The 18,837-nt window shown below is 43.1% G+C and overlaps 1 protein-coding gene across 2 annotated transcripts in view; it reads left to right on the top strand.

The window, feature by feature from the left end:
* Nucleotides 1-18,837, top strand: part of DOP1B (DOP1 leucine zipper like protein B) — a 126,403-nt gene that overhangs the window by 67,124 nt on the left and 40,442 nt on the right. For both annotated transcript variants that reach the window (XM_060234275.1, XM_060234276.1), the window contains exons 15-22: nucleotides 483-754; nucleotides 2,100-2,252; nucleotides 4,619-4,719; nucleotides 12,357-12,547; nucleotides 13,289-14,915; nucleotides 15,439-15,550; nucleotides 16,212-16,397; nucleotides 17,470-17,595. In XM_060234275.1, coding sequence (XP_060090258.1) covers nucleotides 483-754; nucleotides 2,100-2,252; nucleotides 4,619-4,719; nucleotides 12,357-12,547; nucleotides 13,289-14,915; nucleotides 15,439-15,550; nucleotides 16,212-16,397; nucleotides 17,470-17,595 — 2,768 coding nt within the window. The remainder of the gene's footprint in view (nucleotides 1-482; nucleotides 755-2,099; nucleotides 2,253-4,618; nucleotides 4,720-12,356; nucleotides 12,548-13,288; nucleotides 14,916-15,438; nucleotides 15,551-16,211; nucleotides 16,398-17,469; nucleotides 17,596-18,837) is intronic.

Here is an 18,837-nt window from a genome sequence, read left to right as displayed (position 1 = left end):
AACCTCCAGTCACAGAAGAATGTATTACAAATCTATATTGCAAGCAGGGGGTTTCCATGGAAATTGCATATGAACATGTAATACCTTAGGCTGTAAAATGTGGCAATAGGGCATATTAAGCATATGAAGATAACAGATCCAACCAAAGATTAATCAGTATACAGGAATGGATTGCCCCAGAAAGGGCTAGTACTCTTACATGCATATACAAGGTAGAAGTAGAAAATGATCAGGTTAGGTGTGATCTCTCTTTCCATATGAAGGGTGGCAAATGGGTTGTAGTCCACATCTTAATATTCTAGCTCACTATTAGTCTGTGTGTGTGTGTGTGTGTGTGTGTGTGTATATATATACACAAAAAACCCCCTATATTTAACACATGGTTATCTCTTACTGGCTTATGTAATGATCACTGCAAAAATATTGGTAAATACAAGATCCTACATAAGTTATAAGTGAATTATTTGTCTGTTTTTCCTCAGGAGGTTGTGAATCCAGTTCCCCCCTGTGGCTCAAATCTCTAATGACAATATGCTGCTGTGTAAATGACTGTCATATTCAGAATGTGTCCATCTCTGTGCTGTTGGATTTAATCAACCATTCTCAGTCATTAGCACTGGTGATTGAAGACAGAATAAAACGTTATAAAATACCTGGGAAAAATCCTTTTTTTGGAAGATTGCAGATGGTCACAGTTCCTCCCATTGCTCCTGGAATTCTAAAGCTGATTTCAGAAAAAACTGATTTCTATCAGGTGTTGCACTTGATCTTTCCACTTAAAAATTGTTGCAAGTCACAATATGGATTGTTCTGTAGATGTGTATTGCCTAGAGTAGTGGTGTCAAACTCATTTGTTAGGAGGGCCGGATCTGACATAAATGGGACTTTGTGGGGCTGAGCCATGCATGTCCTAAAATATAATGCCAGAGAGAGGAGATGTACACTTTATAAAGGACATAGGCAAACACAATTAAAAATATTTTTTTTAACTTAATATACAAACATGCTTAAAACTCTTGCAAAATTTAATTTAAAACAGAAAGGTAGGGGAATAGTGGGATTTTGCAATGCAATTAAAAAAAAAATAAAACATAAAGGAAAAGCACAAGGATGACACAGCAGAAAACTAAAAAAAAATGCTCTCATCAAGCTTCCCCCCCCCCACGGTCTACTCAGATTAGCAATGTCTCTCCAGTGTAATATCCCCTTTGGCTCTGGGTTCCCAAGTTAGAATATTCACTAAGCACTAGTTCTCACTCCATTTGAGAAAAGACAAAGCTGAATCAGAGCATGCACACTTGATTTGCATTGACACAACTCCAGCTGGCTGTAGAAATGCTGGGAAGTTAAACCTCTCCGTTGAAACAAAGTTACAAGGAAAACATGGGGTATATTTCTCATTCCAGTCTGCTCTGCCTATAAGCCTGAGTGGGAAATCCATTCCACATTTTTGTTGCAGCTTCGCTTCTGCTTTAGCCTCTTAAAAGAGAAGGCAGAAGGAGTTGGGATGGTTTGGAAGCCTCCAAGCTTTGCAGGGTGAGGACAGAAGGGGGGAGAAGAGAGCCCACTGGGCCTGATTGAAGCCCTCTGGGAGTGGTTTGGCCTGCAGGCCGGATGTTGACACCCCTGGTCTAGAGGATACTTGTCCTGTATACCACAATTATTGTTACTGTTCTGTAGATAATATGTAGCCCCTTCCCATACATGTTGACTCAGAACTCTGACTTGGTTCAGCTGAGGCTACTCCCAAGTAAGTGTGCCTAGAACTGCAGGCTGTATAATATGGAATAATACTCAGGCAGAAAGCAAAGCATAATCTGAAAGCTGATGTTAAGCCGGTTGTCTTATATGAAATCTCTCAAAATATTTTGCTTTCTAATTGCAGGCTTTTGTGTCATGTAAATAAAAAATATTACATTTAAAAATGGAAGTAACATTGGTTTTTTACTTTCTTGCCCCTGGTGTTACTTGCATTTCTTGTTTGCATGTATAAACACTGTGCTGTGTGATTGTATATAGTATAGGAAAACATGAAATGCAGAACTTTCAGAGATTTATTGTCTGGTAAACTGCTCATTTGATTTCCAATTTTATTCCAGAGAGTTGCTCAGGTCCTTTGGAATCAACTGAACAAAGAGACAAGAGAACATCACAATACTTGTGTAGAACTTTTCTTCCGCCTGCATTGTCTTGCTCCATCTGCTAATATTTGTGAAGACATTATCTGCCATGCATTACTGGATCATGATAAAGTAAGACTTGTTGATCAATGCCTTATTAAGCATTGTATAGTCTAATGTAATATTCCAGCTTTTGGAACCCCTCCTTCTTCAGTCTCTACTTTTAAGACCAGCTAAGGATTTCTCACTCCTTCCTCCAGTTAAAGGGTCTATATAACAAATAAACAGAGATACCAAGTATTAAATGCTGTTTTATATATTAAATGCCATAAGATTAAAGCTCAAATTGCTTGTTTCCCATAAATCATGATTTGCAAAGTGATACTGTTTCATAAGCATGCTCAGTAGAGCTTCAGCTTTGCACATAAAGAACCCCACATCAAATGTCTAGCTTGAAATAGAAATATAAAACATACTTTGGGTAGCAAAGCTTTGAGACATTTTTATTTGAATTCCTGGAGCGTTGCTATCAGTCATCATAGATGATATAAGGCTGAATGGGTCATTGACATGATGCAATAAGAAGTTCTTTTATAGCCTGTTTCCTAGGGGAGGCATAAATTGTTCTCAGGCTCATGTCTTGGCTCTTTTGTCTAGTGTATGTATACTGCCTCAGCTCAATCTAGGAATCCCTGCTTCTTTTCCCCTCCAGACAAGTAATCTTGATCACTCTTCAGTGGGAAGAAGCAAAAGGTTTTCTCTGTTCCACACACTGGCTCTGGCTTGGCAGTTACTTTGGAGTGGCTCAAAAATTATTTTACTTTGATGTCGCATTCGCTTTATAAACCACATTTCGCTTTACTGTCTTTCTCCAAGTTTTTAAATGTCAGTGGACTACAATTTTATAATGAAGAAATTGCGCACAGTGAGTGGTAATTTATGCATGGGGAAACTCAGAAAAGACTTTTGTTCTGTCATATCAATGATCTTGTTAGGATCAACCAAAATATCATGAAACAGTGTGTGGCTTTCAAGTCCCAAGAAATCTTTAGCAGGTTGACTGTTCAAAAAAATTTTGGGGCGGGGGAGATGTTTCAGGCCATGAGAGAAATATCTCTTGTCTGCAGCTTGTTAAATGTTTAAATAGAATGCAAATAATGTTGCACTCAATTGGATGACATAATACTGGTTGCAATCTAGATTTCAGGGTGCACCAAAGGCTATTGGACAGAAATGCAGAACAGGAGGTGAGGAGATGTACTATAAAAAGACTGCAGTTAGATGTCTCCCTAGTACTAATCAAAATATTAAAATCTCTTGAAAAACAGAAAGCAGAAGAAAAATGTAGTAGTCCTTAGATCAACAAAACAAAGTAACTGAAGTAAAACTTTTATAAAGATATCCACACTTCTTTTTAAAACTTATGGAAAGGTTGCATTAAAAAGAAGTGTGGATATCTTTATAAAGTGACAATCAGTATATCAGTTCTCAGCATGGCCAAATCTGGATATTTAAATCTAGAGCTTGGAGCCATGAACAGACAAGACATCTTTTTACAAAGCTGGGAAACGCCCCAGGTTTGCAGAAAAATCTGGAATCTTAAATACACACACGCACACACTGAGGTGTTAACCCTCCAAAAAAAGTGAAGCAGTGCCTGTATCTTTAAGATATGATACCCTCAATGGCCATTGCTTAGGGAATTACACAGCATTGCCAGTCTTCAGGCTTAAATGAAAGGCAGGAAGAGGAAGCATGGCCAGTTCCACAGCTGTTTTGGTTTTTAAGCAGCCTGAATAGCCCAGCTTAGCCTAAGCTTATTGAAGCTTGGAAGCTAAACAGGGCTGGCCACAGTCAGTGCTTGGATGGATACCACCAAGGAAGACTGCAGAGGAAGGCAGTGGCAAGGCATCTCTGCTTGTCTCTTGCCTGGAACACTCTGTGGATGAGGGTCACCATGAATTGATTGTAGCTCAATGACATGGGTTTTTTTTCTTTGACCCTTTAAGCAAGGAGTCATTGGGTCCAGAGCCAGCAGCAACTGGGGCCAGGAAACTAGAATCACTCACCTAGAACTGAGATGCCTCCTACAAGTCCTTGCAAGTTTCCCACTAGTCTACTGAGCATGGCTCAGTGGCTGGTCCCATGAAACTGGGCCATAGTTTTCCCACATAGAGAATGCTGAGGAGAGAGAAATCCAAAGATGGGGGGGCGGGGTGGACAGATAATTGTAGATTGGCTGATGGATGGGAAAGAGAAGAAGTCAGGAAAAAGGGAAGAGCCATGGGGGCTTCCTGGAAGAGAAGTAGTCGGGGTGGAGATATTAGATTCTTATTCCAACTCCTTGTGGGTTCCCCAAATTTTGCATTGTGAGACGGATTCTATACTGTCATTAAATAATGTTGTTTGCTTTGGTATTTCAGATATGTGTGTGAATGCATAGAAGTAACATGAACATATTCTTGTTCTGATTGTTTTGGGTTTCTTTCCTGCTTAAGGGAACAAGGCTGGAGGCACTGTTTCGATTTTCTATAATGTGGCATTTGACTAGAGAAATCCAGAGCAGCAGAGTCACTTCACACAGTCGATCTTTTGATAGGTATTCCTGTAATTAATTTATATTTTGATGAAACTATACATTTGCATCTACTTGAGCTGAAAATGGCTAAAGTTTCTCATGCACCAAAAATATACCTAAACTAAAAATCAATGTTTAGTTTGTGGTTGATAAACAAAAGTAAGCTGTGCCCTGGAGAGTCCCCAGGAGTCAGGGGTCCCTGCCTGGAAGTCAGGGAGCAGTGCCCCCACAGGCCCCCCTGTGGCTACAGGCCTGCAGCTGGTCAATGTAGATTCTTAGATGTTTAGAAAATTTCTATTTTATGGCATAAGAGCTAAACGAGGTATCCGGAAATTCAGAACCCGTTTCCGCCTTCCAGGCTTTCTCTGAACTCCAATCATGACAAGGCACTTCTCACTAAGATCCATAGCTTCAGTTTTCAGTTTTTCACTGTTCCAGATAGGTTACGAACTCTTTTTTTTTCTTTTTGCCATGGCTGAGATGGCAAAGTATCATCAGCAGCAGGTGGAGCCAGGAGACCTGAGCAGGGCGCAGTGCCCTGCAGCAGCAAAAGCAGCAGGCATAGAGGAGGGAGGTGGAGGAGCAGGAAGTGGAGGAAGCCACGTGGAATGGAGCTGCTGGCTGCAAAGAGGGGGAGAGGGAGGTAGAAGGAAACCCCGCTGCTTGCACACGAGATGCAGTCCCTTCTTGACGCCTATGTTTTAGGGTTGGCTGCCTCAACCTGGCCACTTTCTGAGCCTCCAGCTTTTGCCCCTATCCCAGAAAGCTTCTGAGAAGTGGTAGATGGGAAAGTGTGCCCCTGACTTAAAATCCTGGCTACGGCCCTGACCAGCCAATGTTCGCCCATTCCCCTTGGCGTTTTTAAGGTGGTATTTTATTTTTTTTGCTTCACGGGAGACTGAACCTGCACCTTCTATGAAATTGACTTAAGAAAAAGGAAATTGCCTCTGTGGACTTTAAAAAATATATATATACATCAGGGATGGCCAAACGGTAGCTCTCCAGATGTTTTTTTATCTACAACTCCCATCAGCCCCAGCCATTGGCCATGCTGGCTGGGGCTGATGGGACTTGTAGGCAAAAAACATCTGGAGAGCTACTGTTGGCCACCTCTGATACACATCATTAGGCATTTGGATCTTCTCCTGCTGATGTTTCATTTCCTATAAATATATTTTGATAAGGCCAGTTATATTTTTGTGTTAGAGTTGCTTTATTTGTGTTAGCTTTCAGAAGCACAATTGAGACTAATTTATACACGGAAGTGTTGCTTTGTATCTCTGCCACCCTTATCTGTGTTTCATTTTGGTTGCTTAGTCCCCAATTGGGGGCATAGGATTCCCTGGTTTGGAGGCCCTCCCCCCACTTCAGAATTATCAGAAAGCAAGGGGAGGGAAAGAAATGTCTGCTGAACACTCCATCATACTTTGTGGAGATCAGTTCCCATAGGGTATAATGGAGAATTGATCTGTGGGTATCTGGGGGGGGTGCTGTTTTTTTACAAAGGGGCACCAAATTTTCAGAATAGCATCCAATGCCTTTCCTCAAAACACCTCCCAAGTTTCAAAAGATTGGACCAGGAGGTCAAATTCTGTGAGCCTCCAAAGAAGGTGTCCCAAATGAAAGGAAGGCATTTAAAAGGCATGTGGTTCCTTTGAATGTGATGGCCAGAACTCTCTTCAGAGTTCAATCATGTTTGTCACACCCTTGGTCCTGGCTCCATCCCCAAAGTCTCCAGGCTCCACCACCAAAGTCCCCAGATATTTCTTGAGTCAGACCTGGCAGCCCTACCCACCCCTTTTGATTGTGAACGCTTCTCCCCTGGTGGGGTTTGGGTATTAGATGGACTCAGGCTACTCTGTATCATAATGGCGATGTTTTGCACCATGTGGTCTGCATCCATCACATGCTCATGGATCAGAACCACTTTGTAGCCTGGTGGCAGGGCTATCCCCTGCTGGGTCCTGGGCCATGCTCTGACAGTCTGGACAGAGGTCCTCTGGTTGCCACCAGTGAGTGGTGACATAGCAGTAGTTATGCTGCCGGTTATCCCAAAGATCTGCCATGAGGTGCACAGTTCTACTTTGTGCTCTGGAGAGCTGAGCCTTGAACATCGGCACTGCAGAACGGTGTTTGGTGAGCAAGACTCATTGGTCCATGGTCCTCTGTGAGGTGAAGGACCAGGGAGCCAAATGTTGCAGCAGCCAATGAAAGACTACATCCTCCACAAGGGAGGAGGATTGGCCATGCACAACAGTCATCTCGCCAATAAGGCAAGTGACTGCTTCCTGGGCCTTCCGCATAGCCTTTTTGGATGGCACTGTTAGTGTCCCCAGGAGAGGGTGACCTGCCTTGATGTCCCACCCATGGCATCCCAAGTGCAGGGAGTCTTTCTTGGAGGGATCTCCTGCTCCCCCTCCACTTCTCTATGCTGAAAGGGAGTGGACCTCTTCTTCCTCCCACTGACTGCCATACTTTTCTCTAGTAGCAACATACTTGGGTGCACCTTTTGCAGGTGCCTGAGGAGGACAAGTGTTGGGAGGCTGCACCCCTTTAGACATGTGTGTGGCACACCTGGCACTCTGCCACACAGGGTCACTGGAGAGGGTGCAGAAATATTTCCAAACTGTGGGCTGGAAATGGGGGTCCCAGGATTGGAGAAGGTGGGAGGCACTGGTTGTCAGTGGTGGACTGAGAGGTCAGTAGTGGCCAGGATACCATGCATTCAATGGCAAAGGATTTGGCAGAGGTGATGTTGAGGGAGTATGTCACCAAGTTCCCTGAACCCACTGACACCCATCCCTTGGAATATTGATCATGCAAGACTATCATCTAACCTGCTCTCTCTTGCATGGCCATGAGTCTCCTCTCCTGCCCTTACACTAGTGTTCAGAGTGAGTGGGTGTTCTTCCACTTGGGAGACATTCTCACCCCCCCACCACCACTCTCACCTGGATTCAGTCAGGGTAGATGAGCTGGCCTTCCTCAAAGTCAACCTCCCCCCACTAGGCTACCCCTCTCTAGACCTCACAAAGTAAGATCCAAGCCACCTGTTGTCCCTCTGCATGTCCCCCTCTTTCCTCCTCCTCTCTAGGTGAACTGGCATGCAGTTTGCACCTTTGGCACTTGGGTAGGAGGGTGACCACCCAACCCTTTCTCACTGAAATTCCCCAACTGAGAAAACCCAACTTTATTTTTACCCTCCCAAAAAAAAAATCTCCCTCACTCAACACCTATTTCATACAACATCGTCCTCATAACACAACAGCTACCTCATGGAACAACATCCACCTCAGCAGATATCTGCCCATACAAACAAGCCCCTGTTTGATTACGCCTTTGCATTGCATTTGTACAATTTACAAATAGGTGATCTCTTATCTGCCCTCTACTGGTCGGGTAAGTCAAAGGCTGAGAGCCGCCTTTCTGGTGTTGGCTTCATGGTCAGGAACTCCATTGCCTCCAAACTCAAAAACCTGCCAACAGGTCACTCAGATCGCATCATGTCCATGCGCCTCCCACTTCAAAACAAGCAGCATGCAACACTCTTCAGTGTGTATGCCCCAACTCTTCAAGCAGATCCTGCAGAAAAGAACAAGTTCTATGCTGATCTACGCAACCTCGTACGGAAGACCCCTACAGAGGACAAGGTGATCATCCTTGGCGACTTCAATGCCAGAGTAGGTAAAGACTCGGAAGCCTGGAAAGGAGTACTTGGCAAACACGGCATTGGCAACTGCAATGATAACGGGCGCCTCCTGCTAGAATTCTGCACGGAGCACCAGCTCACACCTTATCGACTACATTCTGGTGCGCCAGAGAGACCTTCGAGATGTCTTACACACCCGAGTAATGCCCAGTGCGGAATGTCATACGGATCATCGTCTTGTACGCTGCAATCTCCGTCTTCACTTTAAACCCACACCCAGGAGAGGAGGTATCCCTCGGAGGAAGCTTCAGGTTGGCAGCCTTCAGTCAGCTGAAGTTAAAGCTGCCTTCCAGGCAAAACTCCAGTCAAAAATTGAGGACCCCAGTTGCCCCACAGACCCTTCTCCAGAAGCACTCTGAGAACACCTAAAAACTACCATCCTGTTGACCTCTGAAGAAGTCCTCGGGTTCTCCACAAGGAAAAACAAGGACTGGTTTGACGAGAACAATCAAGAGATCCAAGAATTACTAGCGAAAAAGAGATCTGCCTACCAAGCACATCTTGCTCAGCCCTCTTGTCCCGGGAAAAAAGCAATCTTTCGCGCTGCATGTAGCAACCTCCAGCGCAAGCTTCGAGACATTCAGAACAAGTGGTGGACCAAGCTTGCAGAGAGAACCCAGCTGTGTGCAGACACTGGTGATTTAAGAGGGTTCTATGAAGCCCTGAAGGCAGTATATGGCCCATCATATCAGGCTCAGAGTCCCTTGCGTAGTGCAGACGGCCAAGTGCTCCTCACAGACAAGGCATCCATACTGAACCGGTGGTCGGAGTATTTTCAGGCTCTTTTCAGTGCCAACCGCGTAGTTCAAGATTCAGCAATCCACCTCACCCCACTTCAACCAGTGAAAACAGAGTTGGATGAGATCCCCACCCTAGAAGAGACTGTTAAAGCCATCAAGCAACTGAAAAGTGGCAAGGCAGCGGGAGTTGATGGAATCCCACCAGAGATCTGGATGCATGGGGGCACAGTACTACATAGCACACTTCACAAAGTACTTGTCACCTGCTGGGAACAAGGCAAACTACCACAGGACTTTCGCGATGCAATCATCATCACTCTATACAAGAACAAAGGAGAAAAGTCAGACTGCTCCAACTACCGGGGGATAACCCTGCTCTCCATCGCAGGCAAAATCCTTGCCAGAATACTTCTGAACAGACTGGTGCCCACCATTGCAGAAGAACTCCTCCCAGAGAGTCAATGCGGCTTCAGAGCTAACAGGAGCACCACTGACATGGTATTTGTTCTCAGGCAGCTCCAAGAGAAATGCAGGAAACAGAACAAGGGTCTATATGTGACTTTTGTCGACCTTACCAAAGCTTTCGATACCGTTAGCAGGAAAGGCCTGTGGCAAATCTTGGAACGTTTAGGATGTCCCCCGAGATTCCTCAGCATGATCATCCAGCTACATGAAGACCAGCGAGGCCAAGTCAGACACTGCAACGACCTCTCGGAGCCCTTCCCAATAGGCACAGGTGTAAAGCAAGGCTGCGTTCTCGCGCCAACTCTCTTTACGATCTTCTTTAGCATGATGCTTCAAAGAGCCGCAGTAGATCTAGATGATGACGATGGTGTCTACATCCGCTATCGCACTGATGGCAGCCTGTTCAACCTGAGGCGACTAAAGGCTCACTCCAAGACAATGGAAAAACTCATCCGAGAGCTACTGTTTGCTGATGATGCTGCACTCGTCTCCCACTCGGTATCAGCTCTGCAGCATATGACGTCCTGCTTTGCAGAGGCTGCCAAGCTATTCGGCCTAGAAGTTAGTCTGAAGAAGACAGAAGTTCTCCACCAGCCTGCACCCCAGGAAGATTATCACCCTCCCTGCATCACTGTGGGTGAATCAGTACTGAAGACAGTCCAGCAGTTCAGCTACCTGGGATGCATCATCTCCTCAGATGCCAAGATTGACAAGGAGATCGACAACAGGCTGGCAAAGGCAAACCGTGCATTTGGCCGACTGCACAAAAGAGTATGGAGCAACAAGCATCTGAAAAAAGGCACAAAGATCAATGTTTACAAAGCGGTTGTGTTGACAACCCTCATCTACGGCTCCGAATCGTGGGTTTTATACCGTCATCACCTGCGACTCCTTGAGCGCTTTCATCAGCGCTGCCTTCGCACCATCCTCAACATCCACTGGAGTGACTTTGTGACCAACATTGAAGTCCTCAAGAGGGCGGAGGTTACAAGCATCGAAACACTGCTGTTGAAGACGCAGCTGCACTGGGCAGGGCATATTTTTAGGATGGAAAACCACCGCCTTCCCAAGATTGCTCTGTATGGCGAACTTTCCACCGGCCATCGAAATAGAGGGGCACCAAAGAAGAGGTACAAGGACTCCTTGAAGAAATCCCTTGGCACCTGTCGCATCAACCATCACCAGTGGTCTGACCTAGCCTCAGATCGCAAAACATGGAGGCACACCATCCACCAGGCTGTCTCTTCCTTTGAGAACGCACGCATAGCTGGTCTTGAGGACAAAAGGAGATTGAGGAAGAATCTCAGTGCTACAGCACCAACCCCAAATCAGACTTTTCCCTGCAGCCACTGTGGCTGGATCTGCCTGTCCCGCATTGGTCTTGTCAGCCACCAGCGAGCCTGCAGCAGACGTGGACTACTGCACCCTTCTTAAATCTTCGTTTGCGAAGTCAAGCCGAGAGAGAGATCTCTTATCAGTACAATATGTTCTGCTAATGGTGAATAACCAGAAATTTCACCTAGGGTTGGGCTGTGACCAGAGGATCTATGTACAATAGAATGCAATAGCCTTTATTGCCATGATCTATGTGTTTATGCCTTAGGGGGCCTGGGAGCATTGTGGGCATGCCTCACTTCATTGTAGTGCTTGCCAGGGGCCTCTGCCAACCTGCCATGGGGTTACTTTGGGGGGGGGCCCTGTTGAAACGCTGGAGATGTCTGCCTTTTGGTCCTTCAGAACCCACCTTTGGAGATTTAGAGGTGGCCCTGCCAGCTCAACATGAATTTCCATTCCTTTGCTGCATAGAAGAATATACCCTGGTTGATGGGTGTGCTCTGGACTTGTGCCTTGAGATAGAGCTGTGAAAGTATTATTCCTGAGCCATTTCATAATCTCCTGTAACTGTCTTTTCCAGAGAGAACACTAGGGAGACCTTGGGGAGGGTCTTTAACTGGGACCACAGAAATGTAATCTGCACCCAACATGGAGATACCGTAAAGGAGCAGGTGGCAGGGTTAAGTTCTCTGTGTTTTGGGGGTGTGTAGCTTACAAGTGGTCCACTCTATACACTTTTGAAACTGCACCTGACATTTTCCCCAAAAGCACTTTCCTGGGGGCATCTTCTTCGGGGGGGGGGCAGGACTCTGATCCCCTAAGTCCAGTCTGCCCATAACTTGGAGGGCAAGTAGAAGAGCATCGGGGGATGTTCCCTGTGAATGTGATGTCTCTAGCTTGATGTCTGTTCTACACACTGCTGAACCTGTGCCTGTCATTTCCCCAGAAAGCACTTTCCTGGGGCCACATTCTTTTGGTGAGCTAACTCAGATCCTGTAAATCCAATCCTCACCAAATTTAGAGGGCAGGTAGAGGAGAGTCAGGCAGAGATCTCCTGCAGTGTTTGTGTCTCTAGCATGCAGGGAGGTGCATTCTACTGCATCATGAACCAAACCGGTTCACTTGGCACCTAAAAGTTTGTAACAGTTCATGAGTTATGAATGGCTTTTTCCTGGTTTGTGCCCATCCTTACCAAAGGTACACAGAAGTAGACATACCCACAATATGCATGTGCTATTTCATAATCTTGGAAGCACCATTCTGTATTCTCAGTATTCTAGTGACATATTCAAGAAGTAGAATGTTCTAATAGTTAAGTTGTCTAAATTTGTCATCCCAGCCTTCCACTCATCGTAATGATATAATCCCAGCTTTGATGCTTTGTATTAATATTACTGTGGTATCTACAGGTCCCTGTTTGTTGTATTGGACAGTCTTAACTGTTCAGATGGTGTAATTGGTGCTGCAGCACAGGGTTGGTTGGTAAGAGCACTCTCGCTTAATGATGTTGCACGGATCCTTGAACCAGTGTTACTACTGCTGCTTCATCCCAAGACACAGCGTACCTCCATTCATTGTATCAAACAGAAAAAAACTGCAGGTAAGACTGTATTGCTTCAATAGAGTTGTTCCTACTTTGATTTCAGAACAGGGATTAAAATTTGAAGCCATTAGCTGTTCAGGTTTAATGCCTGGTAGTTTCAATACTTTAATCAGGATGGTGATTCAGTGTACCAATTCTGTAGCGTAGTACTAGTAGAGCAGCGGCAAAATAGTTTATTTAGAGCAGCCATCTGCTGAAAAAGCAGATGATTCAGTTGAAAAGAAAGAAGATAGGTGACTCAAAAATGGCGTTAAGCAGGAAAAATAATGGTCTCTCCATGCATCCTCTCCTTAAAAAGAAGAAGAAGAATTGCAGATTTATACCCCGCCCTTCTCTCTATATCAGAGACTCAGAGCGGCCTTCAATCTCCTATATCTTCTCCCCCCACAACAGACACCCTGTGAGACGGGTAGGGCTGAGAGAGCTTTCACAGCAGCTGCCCTTTCAAGGACAACCTTTGCGATAGCTATGGCTAACCCAAGGCCATTCCAGCAGGTGCAAGTGGAGGAGTGGGAAATCAAACCCGGTTCTCCCAGATGAGTCCACGCACTTAACCACGACACCAAACTGGCTCTCTTAATTCATTGGTTTTTAATTTGTATGGTCTGTGATATTATCTTAACCACGTTAGATGTCTTGGGTCCTGTGTGGAAAGAGACAGGATTAAAATATGTTAAATACATTTAGATAAATAAAATTAATGTATGATTAACTTTAAAAATTATTATGCTTTTTCAGAAGACATACATCTCTGGTTCAGCAAGAAAAAGCCCTATTTCCATGAGTCATTGGGAGCCCCTGAGCTATATGAAAGCAGTTCTGAAGAAAATTTTATGTTGCAGCAGTTTACAGCTGTAGACAGGGAAGCTATTTGGGCTGAAGTTGAAAAAGACCCAGACAAATTTACACAAAAATATGAATTGTCTGTAAATGATCCTTCTCAGCGTGCAGAATCTTCACAAGAAATGCGTGAAGAGGAGGATAGTGAACATACAGAGTCTGCTGATACCAGCACAGGGCCTACTGACAGTGATAATACATCTTCTTTTTCTCCCTCTCTGGATCAGCAAGATATAAGCAATGAGGAGAACTGCAGTGCCTCCACTGAGGGCAAAGAAGGCATGAAAACTGTTGGCCCCTCTAACATTGATCCTCCAGACAGTTCCAAATCCAGTACTGTGCTAAACTTTGTGCGAGCAGATTCTGAGAGAACTCAAGCATCGGAGTCTCTCTCAAGTGATGACGAGATGGATTTGGAACTTCAAGCACTTAGCACATCTAGATTGTTAAAACAGCAGACAGAAAAGCAGGAGACAATTGTGGCTCTGTTCAAGCATATTCTCTTGTATTTGCAGCCATATGATTCCAAGAGAGTTTTATATGCTTTTTCTGTTCTTGAAGCAGTGCTAAAAACAAACCCTAGAGAGTTTATTGAAGCTGTAGCCACCACTAGCATGGATACTAGCTCCACAGCCCATCTGAATCTCATCTACAATCTTTTAGCCCGCCACCAGGAAGCACTTGTGGGACAGAGTTTCTATGGGAAGCTTCAAACCCAGTCAGCAACTATGTGTCCCCATTCATTATTAATAGAACTGCTGACTTACCTCTGCCTGAGTTTTTTGCGCTCCTATTATCCTTGTTACTTGAAGGTGACCCACAAAGATGTGCTTGGCAATAGGGATGTCCAAGTCAAAAGTGTTGAAGTCTTGATCAGAATTATGACACAGCTGGTTTCAGTGGCCAGATCAGCAGAGGGCAAGAACATGGAATTTATACGCATCCTACTTAGCAGATGCAAAGTTCAAGAGTTTGTCCTCCTTTCTCTGTCAGCTTCCATGTACATAAGTCAGAAGCGATATGAGTGTATGACAGCTGATGAAACAAATATCTTAAATGAAGATGTCCTCATTGAGGAGAGCCTCGTCAATTTTGGACATGATCAGATCTGGAGTGAACATCCTTTACAGATTGAACTACTGAAACTTCTGCAAGTATTAATAGTTCTGGAGCATCATCTTGGACAGACTCAGGAGGAAGTAGAGAACCAGCCAGCCTTGTCTAAGGAATGGCAAAGGGCGCTTAACTTTCAGGAAGCAATTGGTGCTATGCAGTATGTACACCCACACCCTATAACATCTCAAGGATTATTTGTGTCTGCTGTAGTTCGCGGTTTGCAACCAGATTATGGTTATGGGATGCATCCTGCTTGGGTTGGCTTAGTTGCACATTCCCTGCCATACTTTGGGAAATCTTTGGGATGGACAGTGGCACCATTTATTGTACAGATATGTAAGAACCTGGATGAACTTGTCAAACAGTATGAACATGAAACCCTGAAGCTGTCAGCAAAGGTGTCTGTAAGGTATGGAGAAGGCTTTCATGAGGACTTGTTTTGCTGTTCAATGTATCATTATTTACATTTTTTTTAATTTACATGTTTTTTCCAAAAGCTAACTTTATTGCTTAGAATATTCTAATATGACTGCTATTTGCAAGAAACCAGTATGACAGGTAATGATGTATCTGATAGATATTAGGTTTGTTGACAGAAGCATGCAAAATCAGAATGTACAACATAGATAACTTTCAAAGAATGAAAGCGCTCTGGTCATTCAGTTACTGTTTTTATTTTAACTGTAGTAAGCGGTACTTCCCTTGGCAAGTAAATAGCAGACTGAGCTCCTGACACCCTCATGCCACCCAAGGGGCTTGCCACTGTCATTTAAAACAGGGATTGGCAGAAGGTAACTTGATGCAAACAGAGAAGGGGACAAGAGCATTTAAAAATAGCTTGCACAAACAGATTTAAGATGTGAAACACCTGAGATATGAAATTGTTTACAGGATTTAAATAATTAACTGAATTTTAATTTTCTTTACTAAAGCATAAATTCTAAGAGAGAAAACATTACACCAGATTATCCTCTCACTCTTTTGGAAGGTTTAACTACTATTGGGCACTTTTGTCTATTGGATTATCCAAACCAAACCAAAAAGGTAACTGCAATTTTTAAAATAAATCTGCTGCAAAGTATATTCAGCCAGAAAGTAACACTATGTGTATAGACTTTTACTGGGTTGTCATATGATTCTCATGATAGGAAAAGACTGCGTAGCAGAATCTGTCTTTGGAAATTACATTAGTTTGTTCCTTGGCTGTAGATATATTGAGAGACAGTGTTCTACCATTTTTATTTTACCATTTTGCACTACTTGAAGGGATGGTGTGCATGTGATAAAACTGCAGTGGTCAGTTCCTTTGTAACCCCCTGTCGTCATTATGGTATGTCATGCCTTAGATAGTTTTTGTTGTTTTAAACAGTTTTTCAAATGTACTGTTTTCTGGTTCTGTAATCCAAGTCCTACTACATGATTTATTTACAGGTCTTTGTTGGTTGATTTAATTTTTTTGTATGTTGTAATCTACCTTGAATCTCAGTGAGAAAATGAAGGAAGTTTTAATAATAATAATAGGGTTTGTTAATAGGTGCTAAAGTAGTTCATGCATTTGTATATTTTGAGAAATGGTATGGTAGCCATTTGCTAGCAGAGTTTTTTGAGCTGTCATGATAACTATTTGGTATGATCTTTGAGTCTGAATATGGCAGTTGTTGTCCATGTTCTGCAATCTGTAACAAGAATTGTTTTGTCTTCCTAGTCACCACTTACTGCAGACCCTACAAACCTAAGGAATGCCAGGAATGCCATTTTGGAAGAGCTGCCCTGTATCATCAACACTATGTCCCTCCTTTGGGGTGTCATAAGAAAGGAAGAGACTCAGAAAAGACCAGCTGACTTTCTTGGAATAAAAGGCTCTGCTTCAGTGTACTTTAAGTCAACAAAAGTATGAAACCTTAAATTAAACTTGAGTGTTGCTTAGTACTCTTTGGGGGAGGGTGTAATTAGAAGACTAGTCTCATCAGTTTCTAAACTTAAATATATTCATTTTTGAAGAGGCTGTCTGGCAAAAATCATTTATTTTGCTAAGTATTATTTTCTGTACATGTTAGTAGTATAATGTGAATAAAGAATTCAGATTTGTAGCTGATGAAGATAAGGTATTTTCACTATTTTTTCTATAGATTATTGGAAATGGTACAACACAAACTCCAATTTGTTTTGTGATTTTTAATTCTAAATGGGTTTATTCAGAAATTTCCTAGCTTCTAGATCTAGTATGTATGCCCTGAATTCATTAATTTACATTATGCATAAGTATACTTAGTATCCATGGTGTGCAGTTCACAGTCCCTTTTAAACCTCAGCTAGAACACCTCTATCACCTGGTGTTAGAAGTGGTCTTCATTGTAGTGTGAGGAAACTGATGCTTGAAAACAAGCATTAAAATTCCCACTGTGGATGTAGATAGTCTTGTGTGCCCATCTGGATTAGAGTTACAGAAAGAAAGAAGCAAGGATTTATGAATGTGAGAATGAAAAAGTTAACTGAAAGAATATTTCATTATTTCAGTCCCCAGTGTGGTGCCCATGGGTGCACTGGTGTTTGCCAACACTTTTCATGGTGCCCACTAAGAGTTTTAGAAAGTGGGTGTGGCAATGCGGGACTCTTGCCCAGCCGGGCTTATGATTGGCCATTGAAGATCTGATTGGCTGTGCAGAGTAAAATAATGCTGTGTCAGCATGAGTAGCCACCATAGTGTTGGTTTTATTTTCTCTCACTCCTCTTTCCCAGTGTGTTTTTAAAATTATCCTCCTTGGGCTTTCTCTGGGTCTGTAGCTCTGCTTCCCGCAGCAGCCATTTTGTAGTTGCTCCTACCACTTTGTGTGAGAATTCCATATTCTTTAAAAGGTTTGGATGCCTATTCTACTGTATTACATTTTGTTACAGTGTATAGTGGACAAAACTAATCTGAATTCATTCTGCAAGAAATGTTAAACATGCATTGTTTTTAATAGACTTTAAAGAGTAAAATCCTGGAGTTTATAAACCCCTTGACTGGACAGCTTGGTGTGCAGCTGATTGCTGCTGTAGCAGCCGTGTGGAGCAGCAAAAAATCTCATAAGCATAAAAGCAAAACAAAGGTAAAAGAAAGCTTTAATACAGTGCTGTACGATGATGTTGTAATCAACTATTAAGGTAGATCCATTGCTTACTCTATTTGAATGGGAGCTGAGCAAGAAGAAAAAGAAGAGCTTGAATTTATACCCCACCTTTCACTTGGAGTATCAGAGCGGTTTACAATCTCCTTCCCTTCTTCTCCACACAGCAGACACCCTGTGAGGTAGGTGAGGCTGAGAGAGCTCTTTAAGAACTGTTCTGGAGAGAACAGCTCTGAGAGAACTATGATTGACCTAGCAACTGCATGTGGAGGAGTGGGAAATCAAAACCAGTTCTCCAGATTAGAGTCCATTGCTCTTAACCACTACACCAAACTGGCAAGGGAGGACTGTGATAGTTTTTAGAGGATGTGCTCAGGGCTTTTTTTTTTTTTAGCAAGAACGCACAGGAATGCAGTTACAGCTGGCTTGGCATCAAGGTGTGAGGCCTAATATGCTAATGAGTTTCTGCTGGACTTTTTCTACCAAAAAACCCTGTGTGAAACAATGGTGCCATCAGGTGGTGTGGCCTAATATTCAAATAAGTTCCTGCTGGGCTTTTTCTACCCAAAAAAACTCTGGACATGCTGCTTAGTAAATTGCAAAATAGTTGGAATTTTCACCTGTGGAAGTTTCAGCGAGATTCCTAATTCTGGGTGCTCAAAAAGCATTATCTGTGTAATGAATATGTGCATTATCTCTGTAATGAATGAGTTTGCAGTTTTAAAGGCACAGCTGTTCATTTTGGGTTTGTAAGTTGTACATAAGCAAGCAAAAATGTTTGACTTTAGTAAGTCTTGAAGTAAACTCAGAGTTTCTCAGAAGTAGCAAAGGCTCCAGAGAGGCCTATGCCAAATAATTGGACCTCCCTAAGCACACTTGCAGGAAAGTTGCATTTTTTTTATGAGACATGTCCTCACAAATGAATTCAGGATTGGTTTTTGTATATTGCTTTTACTTGAACAGTGCACAGAGGGACCCTGATTGGGTAGAAAGGTGCCATAAAAATGTTTTAAATAAACAAAAGAGAAAGGAAAAAGCAGAAGGTTATTCATTATTGAACCAAGCTCTGGTGCTGGTAATGTCTAGGGAATCTTGTTAATGCTAATATATTAATTTGCATGGAAATGAAACATTCATATCATATTCTGACATTTTACAACATTAGTTCCAATTTTCTTGTTATTTATTTCCATGAACAGAGGACTCTCTGGACTTCCTCAGGAG

The sequence above is a fragment of the Heteronotia binoei genome, chromosome 3 (genome assembly GCF_032191835.1).
Source record: "Heteronotia binoei isolate CCM8104 ecotype False Entrance Well chromosome 3, APGP_CSIRO_Hbin_v1, whole genome shotgun sequence".
NCBI lineage: Eukaryota > Metazoa > Chordata > Lepidosauria > Squamata > Gekkonidae > Heteronotia > Heteronotia binoei.
Note: the sequence above shows the minus strand (reverse complement) of the source record. Positions and strands in the feature narration are given on the sequence as shown.